At 35.1% G+C, this 16,667-nt stretch overlaps 2 protein-coding genes across 2 annotated transcripts; one reads left to right on the top strand and one right to left on the bottom strand.

Annotated features, from left to right (window-relative positions):
* Positions 1–1,428: 1,428 nt before the first annotated feature.
* On the top strand, positions 1,429–2,668 carry LOC139868361 (uncharacterized). Its single transcript, XM_071856693.1, has 3 exons — positions 1,429–1,693; positions 1,855–2,132; positions 2,229–2,668. Exons 1-3 carry the CDS (start codon positions 1,429–1,431, stop codon positions 2,532–2,534), a joined length of 849 nt encoding a protein of 282 aa, XP_071712794.1. The 3' UTR covers positions 2,535–2,668.
* A 1,228-nt stretch (positions 2,669–3,896) lies between these two features.
* Positions 3,897–15,285, bottom strand: LOC139868360 (sister chromatid cohesion protein PDS5 homolog B). The gene is made up of 24 exons (XM_071856692.1): positions 15,113–15,285; positions 14,031–14,231; positions 13,763–13,947; positions 13,046–13,166; positions 12,145–12,393; positions 11,808–12,024; positions 10,985–11,130; positions 10,752–10,906; positions 10,268–10,444; positions 9,890–9,938; positions 8,853–9,038; positions 8,293–8,472; positions 7,462–7,604; positions 7,194–7,320; positions 6,903–7,052; positions 6,740–6,805; positions 6,359–6,498; positions 5,890–6,007; positions 5,646–5,768; positions 5,379–5,572; positions 4,962–5,109; positions 4,748–4,882; positions 4,033–4,222; positions 3,897–3,934 (listed from the first exon to the last, which is right to left on the bottom strand). The coding sequence occupies exons 1-24, from the start codon at positions 15,257–15,259 to the stop codon at positions 3,897–3,899; spliced, it is 3,585 nt and encodes a 1,194-aa protein (XP_071712793.1). The 5' UTR covers positions 15,260–15,285.
* Between the last annotated feature and the right edge of the window lie 1,382 nt (positions 15,286–16,667).

Here is a 16,667-nt window from a genome sequence, read left to right as displayed (position 1 = left end):
GCATGTGTGTAAATTGATGTGAACCACGAGCCGGTAGCATCGAGTGTGAACCACAAGCCGGTAGCACTATAAAATAATTGATGTGAACCACGAGCCGGTAGCATCGAGTGTGAACCACGAGCCGGTAGCACTATAAAGTAATTGATGTGAACCACGAGCCGGTAGCACTATAAACGAGTGAGACTCAAATGCGTATGGTGTGAACCACGAGCCGGTAGCACCATAGCGTTATGGTTAACCTTGAGTGTTTTTACGCGTTGTTATATATGTATATTGTATACGTATAATGTTGCATTGTCGTTATGTGGCTAACCTTATGGGTGTAGCTAATTGGCATCGTTCACATCGTTACTGTGAACTTATATTTGTTGATATTATTAGCTTGGTGCTTAGTGTTTGTACGGTACGCCTAGACTAGCTTGCCTTTATGCTTGGACGTTCGGTATGCGGTATTTGTTATTTGGGTGGCGTATTCATTTTATACATATATATGTATGTAGTATATTATCACTCACTAAGCGTTAGCTTACCCTCTCGTTGTTGACTTTTTTTATAGATTGCATGCGGACGGTGGCTCGGGTAAGCGCGAGGACTAGAAGACTTGCATAGTTGCTTAGAGACTTGCTTCTGGATTGTTTAGGATTGGGTAGCGTATCCCCGATCGCCATGCTCGGCTTTATTGTGTATTAAAAGTCTTATGGTCAGAAACGTGTAATTGGTACTTAAGTGGTAATTTGGGTCGATGTGGGCCCCGCTTTGTAAAACTCGTTCACACCTTAGTTATGTGCTAGTTTAACATATATAAACTTGTGTCTAAAAGCGTTTTGGTTAAATGTGTCGGGAACTCGCTTATCTTTTTCGCACTTAAAAGTCCCGGGGACAGCCAGATATGGCGCGGCGCGCGGGCCATATGGCGCGGCGCGCCGATGGTCTGCAACAGAAATTTTTTTTTTTGTTGTGAAAATTAACGGGTTTTGTCGGGGTTTGGTTTGGGTTGTTACAAGTGGTATCAGAGCATGGTCTAAGGGATTTAGGTGACTTGAGATAGGTGCCTAGACTTAGACTTTTGTGTGTGCTTAATTTGTTGCGGGACTTGTAGGATTACGGGTCGGAATGGGTTTAGTTAGTGCCTTGTTATAGGTTGACTAACGTTTGTATTAGAAAAGCAAAATGCAATGCAATGTAATACATCGACGTTTAATGTAAAAACGACATGCAAAATAACTCAAACTAACTCAAACCGGCAATTTTTATACTGTACTTCGCTTTTAGTATTGTAGTAATATAATAGAACACACATGCTGACCTTTTAGATTAAATATCATGACTAATACTCTACACTTGCACTAAATGCACAAAAAATTAGGAGTAGTGAATAAGACCACATCAACAAAAACCAACCCAAAATCTTGTAATAATTTTTGGATTATGGCAAATGATCATCAACACAAGAAAAAGAAAAATTCAATAAATGATGGTGCTCTCTTTTTCTTCACAGCTACTCTTATTATGTGGGCTATTTCTGTTTTCTTTCAAATTCTGTTCAACAAACGTACGGATCTTTTTCCACTTCTTTTTGGCTTCTTGTTTTACCAAACTGCCAATTGGGTTTGCAGAAAATTTATATCAAGAGACCCAATTTTGATCAACACATGTGTCTCTCTTCTTCATTCTTCACTAACCTCTGCTTCAGGTACTACTTTTTTTATATAAAATATGTAAAAAGTATGATGCTTTGTTCTCTTGTTTTGATGTATTAAGTTGAATTAAATTGGGTTGATCTGCAAATTGCTAAAGATTATCTTTAATAAGTTATTTCAACTTTGGAGAGTTAAATGTGTTGTTTCTTTACAGTGGTGTTCATTTTGGTGAAACAGTTGACGACTAATGGTTTAGATGAGTTGCTTGACCATTCACAGCTCGTTAAAGCTACATGGCCATGGGCGTATGCAGCGTTGTGCATTTCATCTGGCTATTTTGCGTACGATCAATTAGATATGTTGTTTTATGGATTATATAGTGGACGAATACCTTCTATCCTATTGCATCATTTCATACTCCTTGGATGCTTTACTCTAGCACTATACCGAAATGTCACGATCAATTATCTCATCCTTACTCTTATATGCGAGGTAAGCGTCTTTGACTTTTAAGTTTTGACTTTTGTGATGATATAGATGTAGCCATTTTGGTAATGAATTTATACTTTCTTTGATTTTGATTAATAGTTGCATTCGATTTTTCTTCATGTGAGAAAAGTGAGACGGATGGCGGGCATACATGATGGCAATAGCATGTTTGTGAAAATCGAATGGTTTTTGAATATAAGTACTTTCGTATTGGCGCGTTTTTTATCTCATGTGCTGATTACGGTCAAGCTAGTCAAAGATGCGTCCAAGTTTGAGAAAGGTATCGAGCTACCAATTGCACTAACTGGCATGGCGGGTATGAACCTGCTCAACGTATTTCTTGGCATGAATCTCTACAATGGTTTCTGGAGTGAAAGAGGCCGACATAACATTCATGAATCGTAGAAACAAGATAACGTTAGAATGCATTGTTCATACTTCAACATCAAACTAGTATGAACATTTTTCAATTGTACTATTATATCTATTGAAGGGCTAATTGATATGAAGATAGCTGGTTTGACAAATGTATTTTGAATTTTCACCATCTGATTACCCTTATAAGCATTACTTTTGATGTCCAACAGATTTTGGTGTTCATTACAGATAACATGTTACTAAGCGTTGAGTACATTGCATTACAAGTTGTTTAATCGAACTATCGAAGTGAAAAAGATTATAAACATTGAAACTTTGAAAGTATATCATAAACGTCTTAGCTTTTAGCGCACGATAAACACGCCATATTTGAGAACTGAGAATGAATATCATCATACCAAATCAACACATCTTTTAGTGGATTGGTCAGATTTGAGACATTTATGTTTACGATAGATGCAAGCCAAAACATATAGACATGTTTCGCCAAATTTAAACAGTACCATAGAGAACCCTGCGTGCATTTCAGCAAAATACACATTTTGAACTTTTACACATGTCCACAAGGACTTGTCATGTACAATAACATTCTTGAGAGTCAACTTAATGAGCGGTCAAATTCATAATTAACTCTAGCCTCAACACATGATAGCATACCAACTACAATATAGGTTAAAATTTTAGCTAGCTTTACACAACTTGTTATAACCAATGAATCGGCATTTACTTTGCAAGATTTTGCCCTATCTCGTACTGCAAACCTGAATTGAAATATAGAATAAGATACAGTTAAAGAATGAAAGTCACAGTTTAGTGTGAAGCACTACAATGACACATGAAGTAAAACAATTAATGCCATGTCAGCATTGCCAATTATGTTATAGGTAGAACTGTAGAAGACAATAACTTTGTTGTTTGAAATATCAATGCTTTTCTTGGTGCCATTTTGCTTATATTCTAATTCATAATTTACTTAACGCATTAATTGGACATAACCAAGGTTGTAAGAGTCGCAAATGGGAAACGAGTCGATTGGGACCCCGGTGGGGCGATTCGGTCGAGTCGAGGACGAGTCGGGCATTGACCAACATTGACTTTAAGAAATAACTAAATTAGACATATATATTACACATGTATATCAAACATAAAACTTAGATATTTAACACATAGATATATAGCACAAATCTAATTTCAGTGCTCAGACCTGACTCAACCTGACTTCGACCAACTTTGACCCGACTTTTTAGTGTTGACCGAATTTTAAGGCGTTTTTAGGCGAGTCGAGACGGATTAGTCCCCAAACCGACACGTTGACTGACTTTTACAACGGTGGACATAACAAGAGTATACCTTATCCTATGAGTATCTGAAACTCAGCTGTAAAGAGAGTCACCAAGAATCGTCCATCGGAGATAACGAAAGTTTATCTGCGTCACAATTGAAAAAAAAAATGTAATTAGCACAGACTTTCGCATTTTAGAAGTTTGGTAAAACAAAACATTACTACACACTCGATAAAGCAAACCTTGACACGTGATTGATTCGGGAGAAGTAAAATCATGAATCTCTCTTTCACCTGATGATACAATCTGTTTTTCATGTGGTTTTCTTGTATGTGAATTTAGACTACTCTTGCTTCTTTTGTGCAAGTCACCATCAGAAGCTGAAACATCTTCTACACTTTTCCGAACACCCTTACATTGATTTCTAGAAGACTAAAATATACACACATATATTGTTATTATCACATCTTGCAGCATCATTCAGTTTCATAAGCAAGGTTGCAAAAAACACGACACAAAAAACACGATTCGGTCAGGACCTTGAAAGGTCTAGTCGGGCGTTGACCAACGTTGACTTTTAAATATAACTATTTCAAACATAAATATTTTAAAAAAAATAAATGATTTACAGATACGATAATGTGTTGTTAGTTAAATAAAAATATATAGGTTTTTTTATAATGTTTTCCATAATTATAGTGTATTAAATAATGTATCCTTAAGGGATATTATGTAAGTCTAGGTTTTTCCCAACTAATTTTTAACTGCGTTTGAGATTTTCTTGTACACTACAAGGCCAGACAAAAAGTCGACTTTTGACTGACATTGACCAAATATGACCCAACTTTTGACCGTTGCCCGACTTATTAAACGTTTTTCTTCGAATCAGGATGGCCTAGTCACCAAACCGCCGTTTGCAACCATGAAGTTAAGAATGTATAGTTTATGTACACTTGCCTGTTTCTGATTACTTTTCCTGAATAGCGATGAAGGCAGTAAGATATTGGTTGAAGTGTGTGACACAGACATTCCACTAATACTATGTTTTTCAACCAAATATTTGGCTCCCAAGTTAGCAAGAATATGCAGCCGCTGCACGATAGTGGATAAATAAATTTGCTTATCATAAACTACTAAACTAGTAAGTAATGCAAAATACCACAAAACTTACTGAAGTCTTGTGAACATCAAGTGCATCTTCAGCCCTCTTTATAGCATTAAAAATGTTATGCATATCAGAAACAACTGAACGGATACGATCCATATCACCATCTACAAATAAAGGGTTGAGTAGCGCCTCCATGGTAAAAACAACCGGGCTGAAAAACAGCAGGGAGTGGGTCATAAAAGGTAGAGGTGGATACATCAGTGAGCTAAAAAATGGGCATTTTTGGCATAGGTTGGGTAAGGATGGATTTACGTGTAATATTATTTGTTCAAAAAATACTTTGAACATTTTTTAACAATGTTGTGTTACATATACTCATTGGTATAGGTTGTATGAATCAAATGGGTCAAAATTACAACCCATTGAAAGGACTTCACATAAAGGATTTGTAGTGAAGTTAACTGATACCTGCTAACATACCTGAAAAACGATCCAATAATTTCTTCATTTTCAGAATCTTGGGCTGGAAAAGCAGTATCATGGGCAAGAATGTGGATCAAAAATATCACTGCACAAACGGGATCGTTGGTCGCATCACGCTTAACTGTAGTGCTCTTGGGCACTTTAGCTTCTTTGTGACGGTTTTTGATAATCTCGGCCATATAACTTAGCGACTAAGAAAAGAACAGTATATTAGAATAAAACACATGAAAAACATTAACATGTGATTAAGCCAAGAGTAAATACATCATCTTTTTGTGAAGAAGCAGCCAGTGCAAAAGCGCATATATATTTACAATGAAGGACATTGTTCTTCAAAAGCTTGAATGTTTTCTCGAGGAATGATTTCCGTACCATAGAAGAAGGATCCTGAAAAGATTCAATAGAAGCCATTCATCTTTCGAGGAAAAGTAGTACTGTACAAAACAAATAGATAAAAATAGTAAACGTATAGGAAGATCCGTGTATATAGAAGGGTAAAGACTCAAACCTTGGCCATTAACACTGTTTGGCGGTAGATGTCAGGTGGTATATGCGGGTCCCATATTTGGGAAAGCCGAAGAACAGATGTCGCTGCAGCTAATCTAAGATGATCCGTGCTACTTTCACTGTTTTAAACAAAAGGAAGGTCTAAAACTCCATCATTCCAATAATGCAAACTTGACCAACTATAGAAGGCATTATTATCATCAAACTCTATAATCTTTATTCTTATTTGAAGCCAAGTTACTTTTTGAACCAAATCAAGCTTCTGTAGTACATTAACCCGATAATATACCCTACGACTATTTTGGCATAAAAGATTTAATGTTGCATCCTTAAAAAGCTTATGTTATGTAGCTCATGTTGCACAGTTTCCACCATGCAAAACGATTTCAGTAATTCCATATGTATGAAAGTATCTACTTTTTAAAGTAAATAAGCAAACAAAACTTTGCTCAATTCTGACGAATACGCACCTGTAGAGTCTACCTTTAGAAACCTCAGCCCTTTGAAGCATCTGCGATATAACGTCGAGCACTTCATCAATTTGACGAGTGATACATGTTTTACGTTGATGTGGCAAAAAGCTTTTGACGAGTGTCTTAAGTCCAAAAATCTGAAAGAAGCAACAAACCAATTACGAAGATAATGAGGGCTACAAGTATATGCATTAGATAACTGTTTAGTGACAAAATTTTAGAATACATGTCATGTCACGTTTAAACATCTTTGTTATGCTATACAATATTTTTAGTTCACAACTTAACAATAAAACAGTCATGAAATCCTTTATATATCAAAAACCATGCAGAACGTCGTGAATAAAACGAAAGTGTGCGCCTAATAACAGTGTTCACCTTCAAGTCGCAAGATGTAGTGCAGTCAGATGAATCATTGGATGAAACTATATCACACATTCCAACCTAGGAAAATAAATAAGGTAAAAATTATATAGCATATGTATATAAAAAAAGACTACGAAGACAATTTAGTATGGAAAAATAGAAGGAAAAAAATTACCTCTTTTTCTAGAATGATTTTATCGATGATATACCGAGTGATCTCTTCGGAATGGGAATCAAATGCGGAAACAGAATGCTGAGCCATGCAGCCCAAAGACTGCAAAACTGTAGGGGTATTCTGCTCACTTTCAAGAGCATCTACAAGTGTCTAGAAAATCAACAGTCAAATTATGGTCCTTTGTATAACGTCAGCATTACTTATTGCAAGCGTATGAGTTTACAAAAGCTGATAAACATATGTAGATAAGCCACTGATATCATTTTTTGATTTGAAATAGTATTATCAAACCTTGCACAGGCATGAGAAAGTGAACTCCTTGGATGTAACTACTAATTCACTAATTGCAGAAATTGCAAGCTTGGCCTGAGCACGAGTTCCGCTCAAACAGATCCTCTCTAAGAAAGGGTAGATAACACTAAACATAACACAACAAAAAAAAAAAAAAAAAAAAAAACTTAACTGAACGTGAAGAATTATAATCAATAGAAACCAAATTATTTCATAGTTATCTAAAATAGAATAGAAAGGCACTCAGAGAAAGCTGCAACTAGATTACCTGAGGTCGACAGAGATATGAGGTCCAGCTTTAGCTAACATTTGAAGCAACTCATTACGAAAATTGGAATTTTCTTCTAATAACAGCATGCAAAATTGCTCTTCTGAACCTCTCAGAAGTTGCGGGAAAGCATTAACAATAACCTATTAAGAAGAAATATTTAGTTCACTAGTTATTAAAAGAAATTGCTACATCTATACTCATACTGACATACAGATGGAGCGACTGACTAGTCTACCCTAAACTTTACAAAGTGTGTGTGTGTGTGTGTGTGTGTGTGTGTGTGGTGAAGTTTTGACGATAATATCTAAAAATTCTACTGTTAGTAAAGAATACATGGACAGCTATGATCATTTTGTATGATCTAAAAAGGTAATGACAAACAAAAATCAGTCCCTTGTTTCAACAACAACAACAACAACAACAACAACAACCACAACCACAACACCAACCACAACCACCAACCACCAACCACCACCACCACCACCACCACCAACCACCACCACCAACAACAACAACAACAACAACAACAACAACAACAACAACAACCACACCAAACACCAACAACAACACCACCACCACCACCAACACCACCACCAAAACACCGACACCGACGACGACGACGACGACGACGACGACGACGACGACTACGACGACGACGACGACGACGACAACAACAACAACAACAACAACAACAACACCCAATTCCACTAAAGTGGAGATAGAAAAATTTAAAAGTAATAGTTTGAGAGAGAAAAAAAAAATTCAAAACATAGCCCATACGTGCTAATTAAACTATTTCTGATCGCATTAAAGATCAGTGTCCCATACCATGAGAAGTGTCACACAAGCATTTTTCAGGTTCGGCTCCCCAAAAGTGTCTTCACAAAGATGATCAAGTATACAGCTAACATGATCAGAGCTGAAGATATTATATTGACATTTTGTAACAAGTGACTGTAGAAACTCAGAATCCACATGCATGTCTTTCATCTTCTTGACAAAATTTTCCTTCAAAAAGAAAACAACTTTAGTCATTAGAATTCAGACATAAATTACGTGTTGACAACCAGCAAAAACTAAGAAGTTCAATCCAAATTCAACAAGAATTAAATATAACAACAACAAAAAAACAAATACACTTTATTTGTATTTCTATGTTTTGCAGCTTTGTTAATTTTGGCACATTTGTTCAAGGTGCATCTCCAATCTTCAACTAATTAAAGTTAAAAATAACTATTATAATAACAAATCAGAAACTACACTTCAAATACTGGGCAAACGTTGCAGTGAAGTAAAATCATAAACTAATTAGCAAACTATACACTTTCAATTACGAATAGAAACAAACTTATATACCACGTATCTTGATAGCAAAAAAAAGAACTCACTCTGATAGTCTGTGCATTTTCAAACTTCAATTCAAGTAAAATCTCCTTCAGGGTATTATGAAGATCATCATCTTTAAGCAAATGTAACTTACGAAAACACTCTTCTGCCTTTATTGGTACGGGAAAGCATGTCGACATTTTTGTAAACAACTTTTGCATCCTTTCTTCCGCTTTATCAGACACATTCTGCTGCAACCACAGATCATATATGACAAAGAAGATGTGCAATTAGAAAATTAGAATTAATATTAGCAATAAAGTGGATACACTGGATAGGACAGTTTTTTTTATCATGATAATTATATGAAAGGTACTATTCAGATAAACACAATAGTTCCACCAGGTGTAGCTACAATTTATGCCAATTCCTTTAGAAGTCCATAAACAGCGAAAATAGCAGCAGATTGAAGATTACAGAATAGATAAATAAAGACTTTTGATCAGCTACAAGATATGTCACAACTCTGAAGTTGTGTCAGGTTCCCCTCGATATAATTAAACAAGTATATATTCAAAAGTAACGCTATAATAATTATAATTAAACAAGTATAATTAATAGCAAAAAAATACATAAACTTCCGAAAAATGTCAAAGTTTTTTAAGTAACTTCATTCAAGATCTTGAACAAATAGCATATTATATCAATTTTTTAATTTTTTGATAAATCAATATAGATATCGTCAGCTCCAAGCATTTGCCTAAAATAGCGTGCCTGCATTGCAATTTCTGAAACGACACTAAATCATTAAAATTTACTGACTTTGTTGAATTCAAAAATTTATCTACTAAAATAACATTAGTAATCAAACTTACACAGAAAAGCAAATAAAAGGGTGCTAGAGCTAATATATGGTAATCCTGATAATATATAAGCGCCTTGACGGACCAGGAGGGCAAATTTATACCATGTATCACATGTTATAGTAATCAGTTTTCAAATTAAGTTAGACTAAGGCATGTGTTTAAGATAGAGTTTTTGTTATATATGAAATTTCAGTGTTGAATCATTCAGCATACAATAGTGTAACAGTGTAGACCTTTCCACTTGTTCGAAGATCCAGGTAACTTTGCATCTCACTTTGCAACCTGAAACAAAAATAAGCTTGTAATAAGTTTGTTTATTATGTGAGCTAAACTCGACCAACACGAACAAAGCAAAGGACCGAACCAATCAGACCTAACCACAGTAGAACCAGCTACGTTTGATTCGGTTCTCGTTCTAGATTTTTCCAAACACAGGTTTTCAATTCGATGCTAGGTTCAATATCCTTCAAAACTGGTTGTCAATTTGGTTAGGAAGCAGTTTAGATCAGTTCATTTTATGGTTCTAATATCTTCTGGTTTCAGTTTTAATTATGCTTTGATCCGGTCCAGTTTCAACCCGATTCCCAAAGAAACTTTTGGTTATAACATACCTTTTCTTCTGACTCAAAACAGCACTCAACGCCTTCTCATGAGCAGAGGTGAAGAATCCGTTTTGATTAGCAGATACTGGATGTGAATACAAGAAAAGCCAGTGTCGAACCCTCTCCTCAACTGAAAGTGAAACCGGAAACAAATCCTCTTCGAGTACACGCTCTATATTCTGAAGCCTGAGGTACAGATATCACATAAAAGTGTTTCAGAACCCGGAATTACTCGGTCAAACTTGGTCAAGCTCGGCCAAAACTCGGGATTACTCGGAAAATCGGTCAAAACTCAGCCAAAACTCGGGATTACTCGGAAAATCTGTCAAAAGTGGTCAAAAAGTAAAACTTAGTCAACATCCTAGTACTCCCCGAGTTGCTGAGTACTCCCTAAAATGTCCCGACTGAGCCCCGAGTAGCGATTTTTGCAACCTTGCAGAAATAACAAATGTACAACTATAACTAATGGCAACCGGACGTGAAAAAAAGATACCCAAATTCCAAGTCTTTATCATAGCAAAGCATCAGAATACCACAAGGTATTTCTTCAAAGACGGCACTCAACTTGATGATGCCTTCAGAACATCTAATACAATAATGATGATACACATCAAGTAGCATTTTCATAGCTTTCTTTCTAACAAATACCTTCAAAAGAAAACAAACAATAACAATCATCAGACAACTTGGTAATCAATTGAAATTATTTTGTAAAAAAAACGAAACCTTCTTATCGCGTAATCTTTTAGCTGCTTGAGCTATCAATTCAGGTGGTATAGGTCTGACAGTAGACTTGGTAAGATCACAAACCACAGCAACCGCTTGTATTCTCACTTTATCATCAAAGTCTAAAAGGCGTCCTTCAAGAGCAGCTGCTCATTCAGTTAAACACAAGTAAAACGAATTACCATAAACATAGAATCTATTAGTGATTACTATACCTGGCAATTGAGACCCATACTTTTATATTTGGGTCAAAGGGTCAAGCTTTCGGGTCAACTGGGTCTTGAAAAAATTAGAAAAAATTAGGCCTGACAATGTAAACCAAAACTTACAAAAAAGGTCCAATGAGTTTTTCTTCAACCTATTGGGTGTTATACAAAATATAAAGAACGGGTCAAACGGGAATCAAATCCTAAAGTTCAATAAATAGAGACAGGTCAAATGGGTCTTGTGAATGGGTCAAATGGGTCGAGCATAACAAGATTCATCAGTCAATCATTTATGAAAGCATTAATGGTTATATCAATTATTAATATTTTCTTATATATAATAAATATTCAAATATTAATAATAACTAAAACAATATAATAAATGTAAAAAAAACAAATGTAAAGGTATATGACCTGTTTGGACTATTTGACCCATTACCCGTTTCGACCTGTTACCCAAACCAAACCAACCTGGCCCGTTTAAAAAATTTACCCGTTTGACCCATGACCCATTTCAACCCAAAACCATTTTGGACTGTTACCCAAACCGACCCAACCTGACCCGTTTGCCAGGTATAGTGATTATCATATATAAACTTTGAAAGATGCTAACTTACAGACAACTGCAGTGGATTCTTCCCCTGATGGATTAGTCAAGATAAAAGATTTGGCGCAGGATACGGCATTAAGTCTAACTTCAGCAGATTTATCAGAAAATCTATTCACAAATTCTATAAAAAGATGGGGGTACTCTTGGGCAACATGGCGTCCTGGGATCGAAAAAAGTTTCCCGACAAACTTTATTGCTGCTATCCGAGTATCAATCTGATCAGTCTGTGGATGACAAAAGGATATGTTTATATGATTATATCCCTAATAACTGTCTGCTGTATGTAAGACTGAATAGTAGTACAATTTAAGAAAATTTTGAATTTACAAAAGAGGTTCACATACAAGTAGTTCCTGAGTTAAGTTTGGTACAACAGCAATAAGCATTTCGGGAGCACACTGGAAGATTTCATATATTATAGCATGGTATGATTCTTTTAGCACACTATTTACACTGTCTCGGTTCAAGATGCAACGGTTCAAGAAACGACAAACCAACGGTTGAAATGCCTGATCGCGATCTTCAGTAACAGATACAGCATTGCAATCTTCAATAACAGACACAGCAAGCTGATAAGAAGCCGAAAATGTATCCTGCGAAAAAAGTGAATATTTACAGGGAGGCATAGAAAAAACTATTAGTACCAGCATAACTAATACAGATGACATAATTTAAATCAAATGATTAGCTTAATTTATATAAAAAAGAGAAACAGTTTTCTTCCTTTATTGACGATTATTCAAATATATCTTAGCTCCATTTCTTTGCTCATAATTAATAGGTTTTTCCAATGTGTCTGTCACATACCATGTATGTTCAGATACTAAAAGCATTTGTGATAATGTTCAAAAAAATATCTACTTAAATTGAATTACTAGTATATTGAATATAATCAAAAATTATCGTGACGATAGTAAGTTATTAAATATACCGAGCACAGAAACATTTACTTAAAGCCACTCATTTTACATTAATTCACCACGATATACCATATTACTTACAGGATTAGTTTAAACAAGGATTCCTCTTAAGTACACAAGAGAACAAGATATGCCTAAAACTGTTTCCCCTATAACATAAACTAATGCAAATCTTCTTTACTAATTGTATAACTGAATTCTATAAAATTCTTTACACGCAGTCACGCACAAAGAAATGGCAATTTAAACTAATTCCTTGAAGTGAACACATAAATATAATACGATGATGAATAAACTGCAGGTAACTATGATACTGGTAAGTTACCTTTTTGTCCTTTAGAAGACTGCGAAAAATGACTTCTAAAAGTCCTTGAGAACATTTCTCTTGAACAATAGCTGACATTATTGATGACATTGCACCAAATACATTCGAAGAATGTTCTTTCCTGCAAAGTAACCATATAACATCATAATTAGTCTCAATTACATACCTAAAAAAGAGTAATTTTTATTTATCCCATATTTCTAACTGGTTTCACTCCTTTGTGAAAAGCAAATATATAGTCGAAATATATAGAGTAATGTTTGCCTTTCATACTGCAATTCTATATGCTCACAGAATAATCTAGATAAGAGCATCAACCAACGTAAAGGGGAGGGGAAAACATGGAACTGCCATGAAGTTCCACCCATGGAACCTTTCTCACATCGCGTTGGGGGTAAAGGGGAAGGGGGTTTTACCGTCCATGCCCCGTATGGGATTGGTGCGGGTTTCCTCTTGGGCACGCAGTTGGGGGCAGGTATAACTGTGTAGGAGATGAACACGTGGGTGGTTAAGTCCCCCCTCGGTGATCCTAACAGCTGTCCAAAAAAAAAATTTAAAAAAGAACTTCAACCAATTAAAACCCACACCTCATGATTACGTAACACAATAGTAAACTCTCTAAGATAAAAGAATACGACATTTCATGACAACAATAGAAGCAACCAAGACAAAATAAACAAAAATATCCCTTGTACAAAAGGGAAAAAAGAACTGTACCTTATAACACTGAAAAATATATTGAACATCTCTAGAATTAAATCTTCACATCCTATATCTAGCATTCGCACACAGAAATTGTATTTTGCAATAGTCTCCAGTAATTCCACTCTTTTAGAGTAGTAATACTGACTTTTGGTATCAGCAAGATCCGCAAACATATCCACTAAGAGTCGAAATATATCCTAAAAATAAGTACTTGACATCAGCAATGTATAACATTCATCAAAATCAAAAGTATCAATTTAAAGTAAAGCCATTTATTTACCCTGAACTCTTCATCAGTAAAGCCAGGTTCAGGGGCAAGGATCCGAAGTATTTCACATACACAAACGGTAACCAAAAGTCTAACATCTTTATCCTTTTGATGTAACAAACCATGCTTCAGTATAGAATCACTCAACGGCTTTATAGTAGGCCTTAGCGAATCTGATTGTGTCTTTAACTCTGGCAATGCTTTTGATGCTTGCTGCCAAAAGCCAAAATGTGCAAACAAACGTATTATTGCAATTGCAAAGTAAGCATCATCAACCACTTCATATATTATATATTATATACTCATTAATCATTAATCATAATCAAAAATCTATGTGTGTGTATGTTATTGGGTTAAGAGCCTATAAATGTGTCCAACTAATGACAAGCTTCTATTGCGTGTAACCAAAAGACGTGAGACGGGGTCGAGACGTTTGAGATGGGGGTCGAGACGGACGGTGACCAAAGTTTACTTTTAAATATATAAGTATATAAATGTATATATGTGTACATATTTTAAAGCCAAAAACTTTAATGGACTAATTTGTACTCATAATTGCTATCACCGTTAATATAATACAAAGAACTCAAACTAAAATACGATAAATTTGACCGATTTTACTGACTTTCTGGCTTTTCCGAATTTTGAGAGACTTTGACCTGATTTTTTTCAACTTTGACACGAATTTTGACCGCTGACTGTCATATTAGACGGTTTTCTTCGAGACGGGAACGGGCTAGTCACCAAACCGAGTCGAGACGGCACGAGACGGGGTGTTTTGCAACAGTGCAAATAAGTCATCAAAAACATATAAATATATAATTGCCGTTCAAAAAAAAAGGCATCAAATATGCATATATTAGCAATAATTAAAAGGTCAATAAACACAATAGAAGCAATTTTAATTGGCCGTGATTATAATAAACCCTAGTACACACAACCCTAACTATGAATATGATAAAAATAGTACACTATCAGCTTTAATACATTTAGATCTACATTTCATAGTAAAAATTAAAAACATAGTAGAAGATAACACAAATTTAGACAGGTAGTGATAATGGCGTGAAATTTATGAAAATTGAAAAACCTACTTGGAGCAATTTAACGAGGAGATCTTTGTGAGGACATTTATGTTTAGAAAGAAGTTGTTTTCCGACGTCTTTGATTACTTTCTTTTGATTCTTACCGTCGTCGTCCGCCATAGCCGCCGTAGTAATGACTCGAGTCGAGGGCGCCATATGAAAGATTTTGAGGCGGAATGAAAATAAAACTTTTTTTGGAATAAAAGTATGTTAGCGAGTACTAAAAAAAATGTTAGTGAAATACTCCGTACTGAGTACTAAAAAAATGTTAGCGAGTGACAATATTAGTCCATGGTTTAAATAAAAGTAAGTATAGGAGTATTAATTTTGGTTCAAAAAATTAGAATTACGAGATATTCGGTGTTTTCTAGTATTCTTTTTGAATAAAATTTTCATTAAACCAATTTTAACTCTGCATGTAATGCAACAGGTAGATTATTCACTTTTGATCAAAAAGTGTAATCTGCCTAAAACGTGTCAGTGTCAGGTTTCGACCCTCATTAATCATGATGCTTCATTTCAGTGTCAAATTAATGTTAATATTCATGAAATAGATAAAAAAAAAAATTGCATTGTGTAAAATAAACTAAATCATACGGAGTACTATTTATCAAATAAAACCAAAAAATAATAATAATACATGTTTTATTAAATATTAAAAAGTTAATATTCATAAAATAGAAAAAAAAATAGCTCAAAAATTGTTTTTGGCCCAAACAATAATAATAAATAAATTGTTTTTAACCTAATCAATACCTCCGGCCTCCATCTTCATCTTCTAGTTCTCCTCTTCTTCCATTATCGTTAAAAAAAAATAAAGCTCAACAGCAAAAAAAGAAAAAAAAAAGGAAAAAAAAGCTAACCCAAATGGAGTTAACCTAGAAGCAAATGTAGTGAAACCAATAAGAAGCCTCCACGTCGCGCTCACGCCTCTCTTTTTTTTTGTCAATTTGGCGACTAACGCCGGTATTTCTTCGCCGATAACGTCGCATTAATGGCGTCACCTGGCGTCACCGGGTGCCAGCGTGGGTGACGGATGGTTGGTAACGCTGCTTTACCAGTGGTCTTATGAGCATATTTAGGTGACAAAGCTCGTAGGTGCTTAATTTATTTATTTAACTTTTATAAGATGAACCGTTAATATTGTTTGGGTGACAAAAATTATAAAAATTATGTAAAGATTAATTCTAGAAAATTAGTTAGAACTTCAACATTTAAAAATGAGTTTTATATTTCATAAATAGTTCCGAGAAGACAGACGTTTAGAAAGGTTCTCGAGATTCTCAATCGCTCTTTGGATAGCTTTCCAGTGTGACATCTGATCTTCCTTGTTCCGTGAAGAGAAAATCGATAGCCTTTAAGATAAGAGGTTAGCTCCTCTCTTGGTTGGGACAACTAGCTTATTGGTCCACTGTCTCCCCATTAAAAAAAGCTAAGTATGTATGTATGTATATATGTATGTCAGTAGGTATACTTTATATCCCTCTAGAAACCTAGGCTATATGGTCCACACATTTACAGAAACACATTTACAGTTCACATTGCACGTATCAGTTTTCAGCAT

The sequence above is a fragment of the Rutidosis leptorrhynchoides genome, chromosome 9 (genome assembly GCF_046630445.1).
Source record: "Rutidosis leptorrhynchoides isolate AG116_Rl617_1_P2 chromosome 9, CSIRO_AGI_Rlap_v1, whole genome shotgun sequence".
Classification (NCBI taxonomy): domain Eukaryota; kingdom Viridiplantae; phylum Streptophyta; class Magnoliopsida; order Asterales; family Asteraceae; genus Rutidosis; species Rutidosis leptorrhynchoides.
This window is presented reverse-complemented; position numbering and strand designations above follow the sequence as displayed.

What these genes read in the sequence shown, in the direction of transcription:
- LOC139868361 (XM_071856693.1), top strand. Translation starts at nt 1,429, where the DNA reads ATGGCAAATGATCATCAACACAAGAAAAAGAAAAATTCAATAAATGAT. An exon ending in TTCACTAACCTCTGCTTCAG is followed by an intron (nt 1,694 to 1,854) that starts GTACTACTTTTT and finishes GTTTCTTTACAG; the next exon opens with TGGTGTTCATTTTGGTGAAA. An exon ending in TCCTTACTCTTATATGCGAG is followed by an intron (nt 2,133 to 2,228) that starts GTAAGCGTCTTT and finishes TTTGATTAATAG; the next exon opens with TTGCATTCGATTTTTCTTCA.
- LOC139868360 (XM_071856692.1), bottom strand. Translation starts at nt 15,259, where the DNA reads ATGGCGCCCTCGACTCGAGTCATTACTACGGCGGCTATGGCGGACGAC. An exon ending in AAATCATTCTAGAAAAAGAG is followed by an intron (nt 6,806 to 6,902) that starts GTAATTTTTTTC and finishes TTATTTTCCTAG; the next exon opens with GTTGGAATGTGTGATATAGT. An exon ending in CTACATCTTGCGACTTGAAG is followed by an intron (nt 6,499 to 6,739) that starts GTGAACACTGTT and finishes TGCTTCTTTCAG; the next exon opens with ATTTTTGGACTTAAGACACT.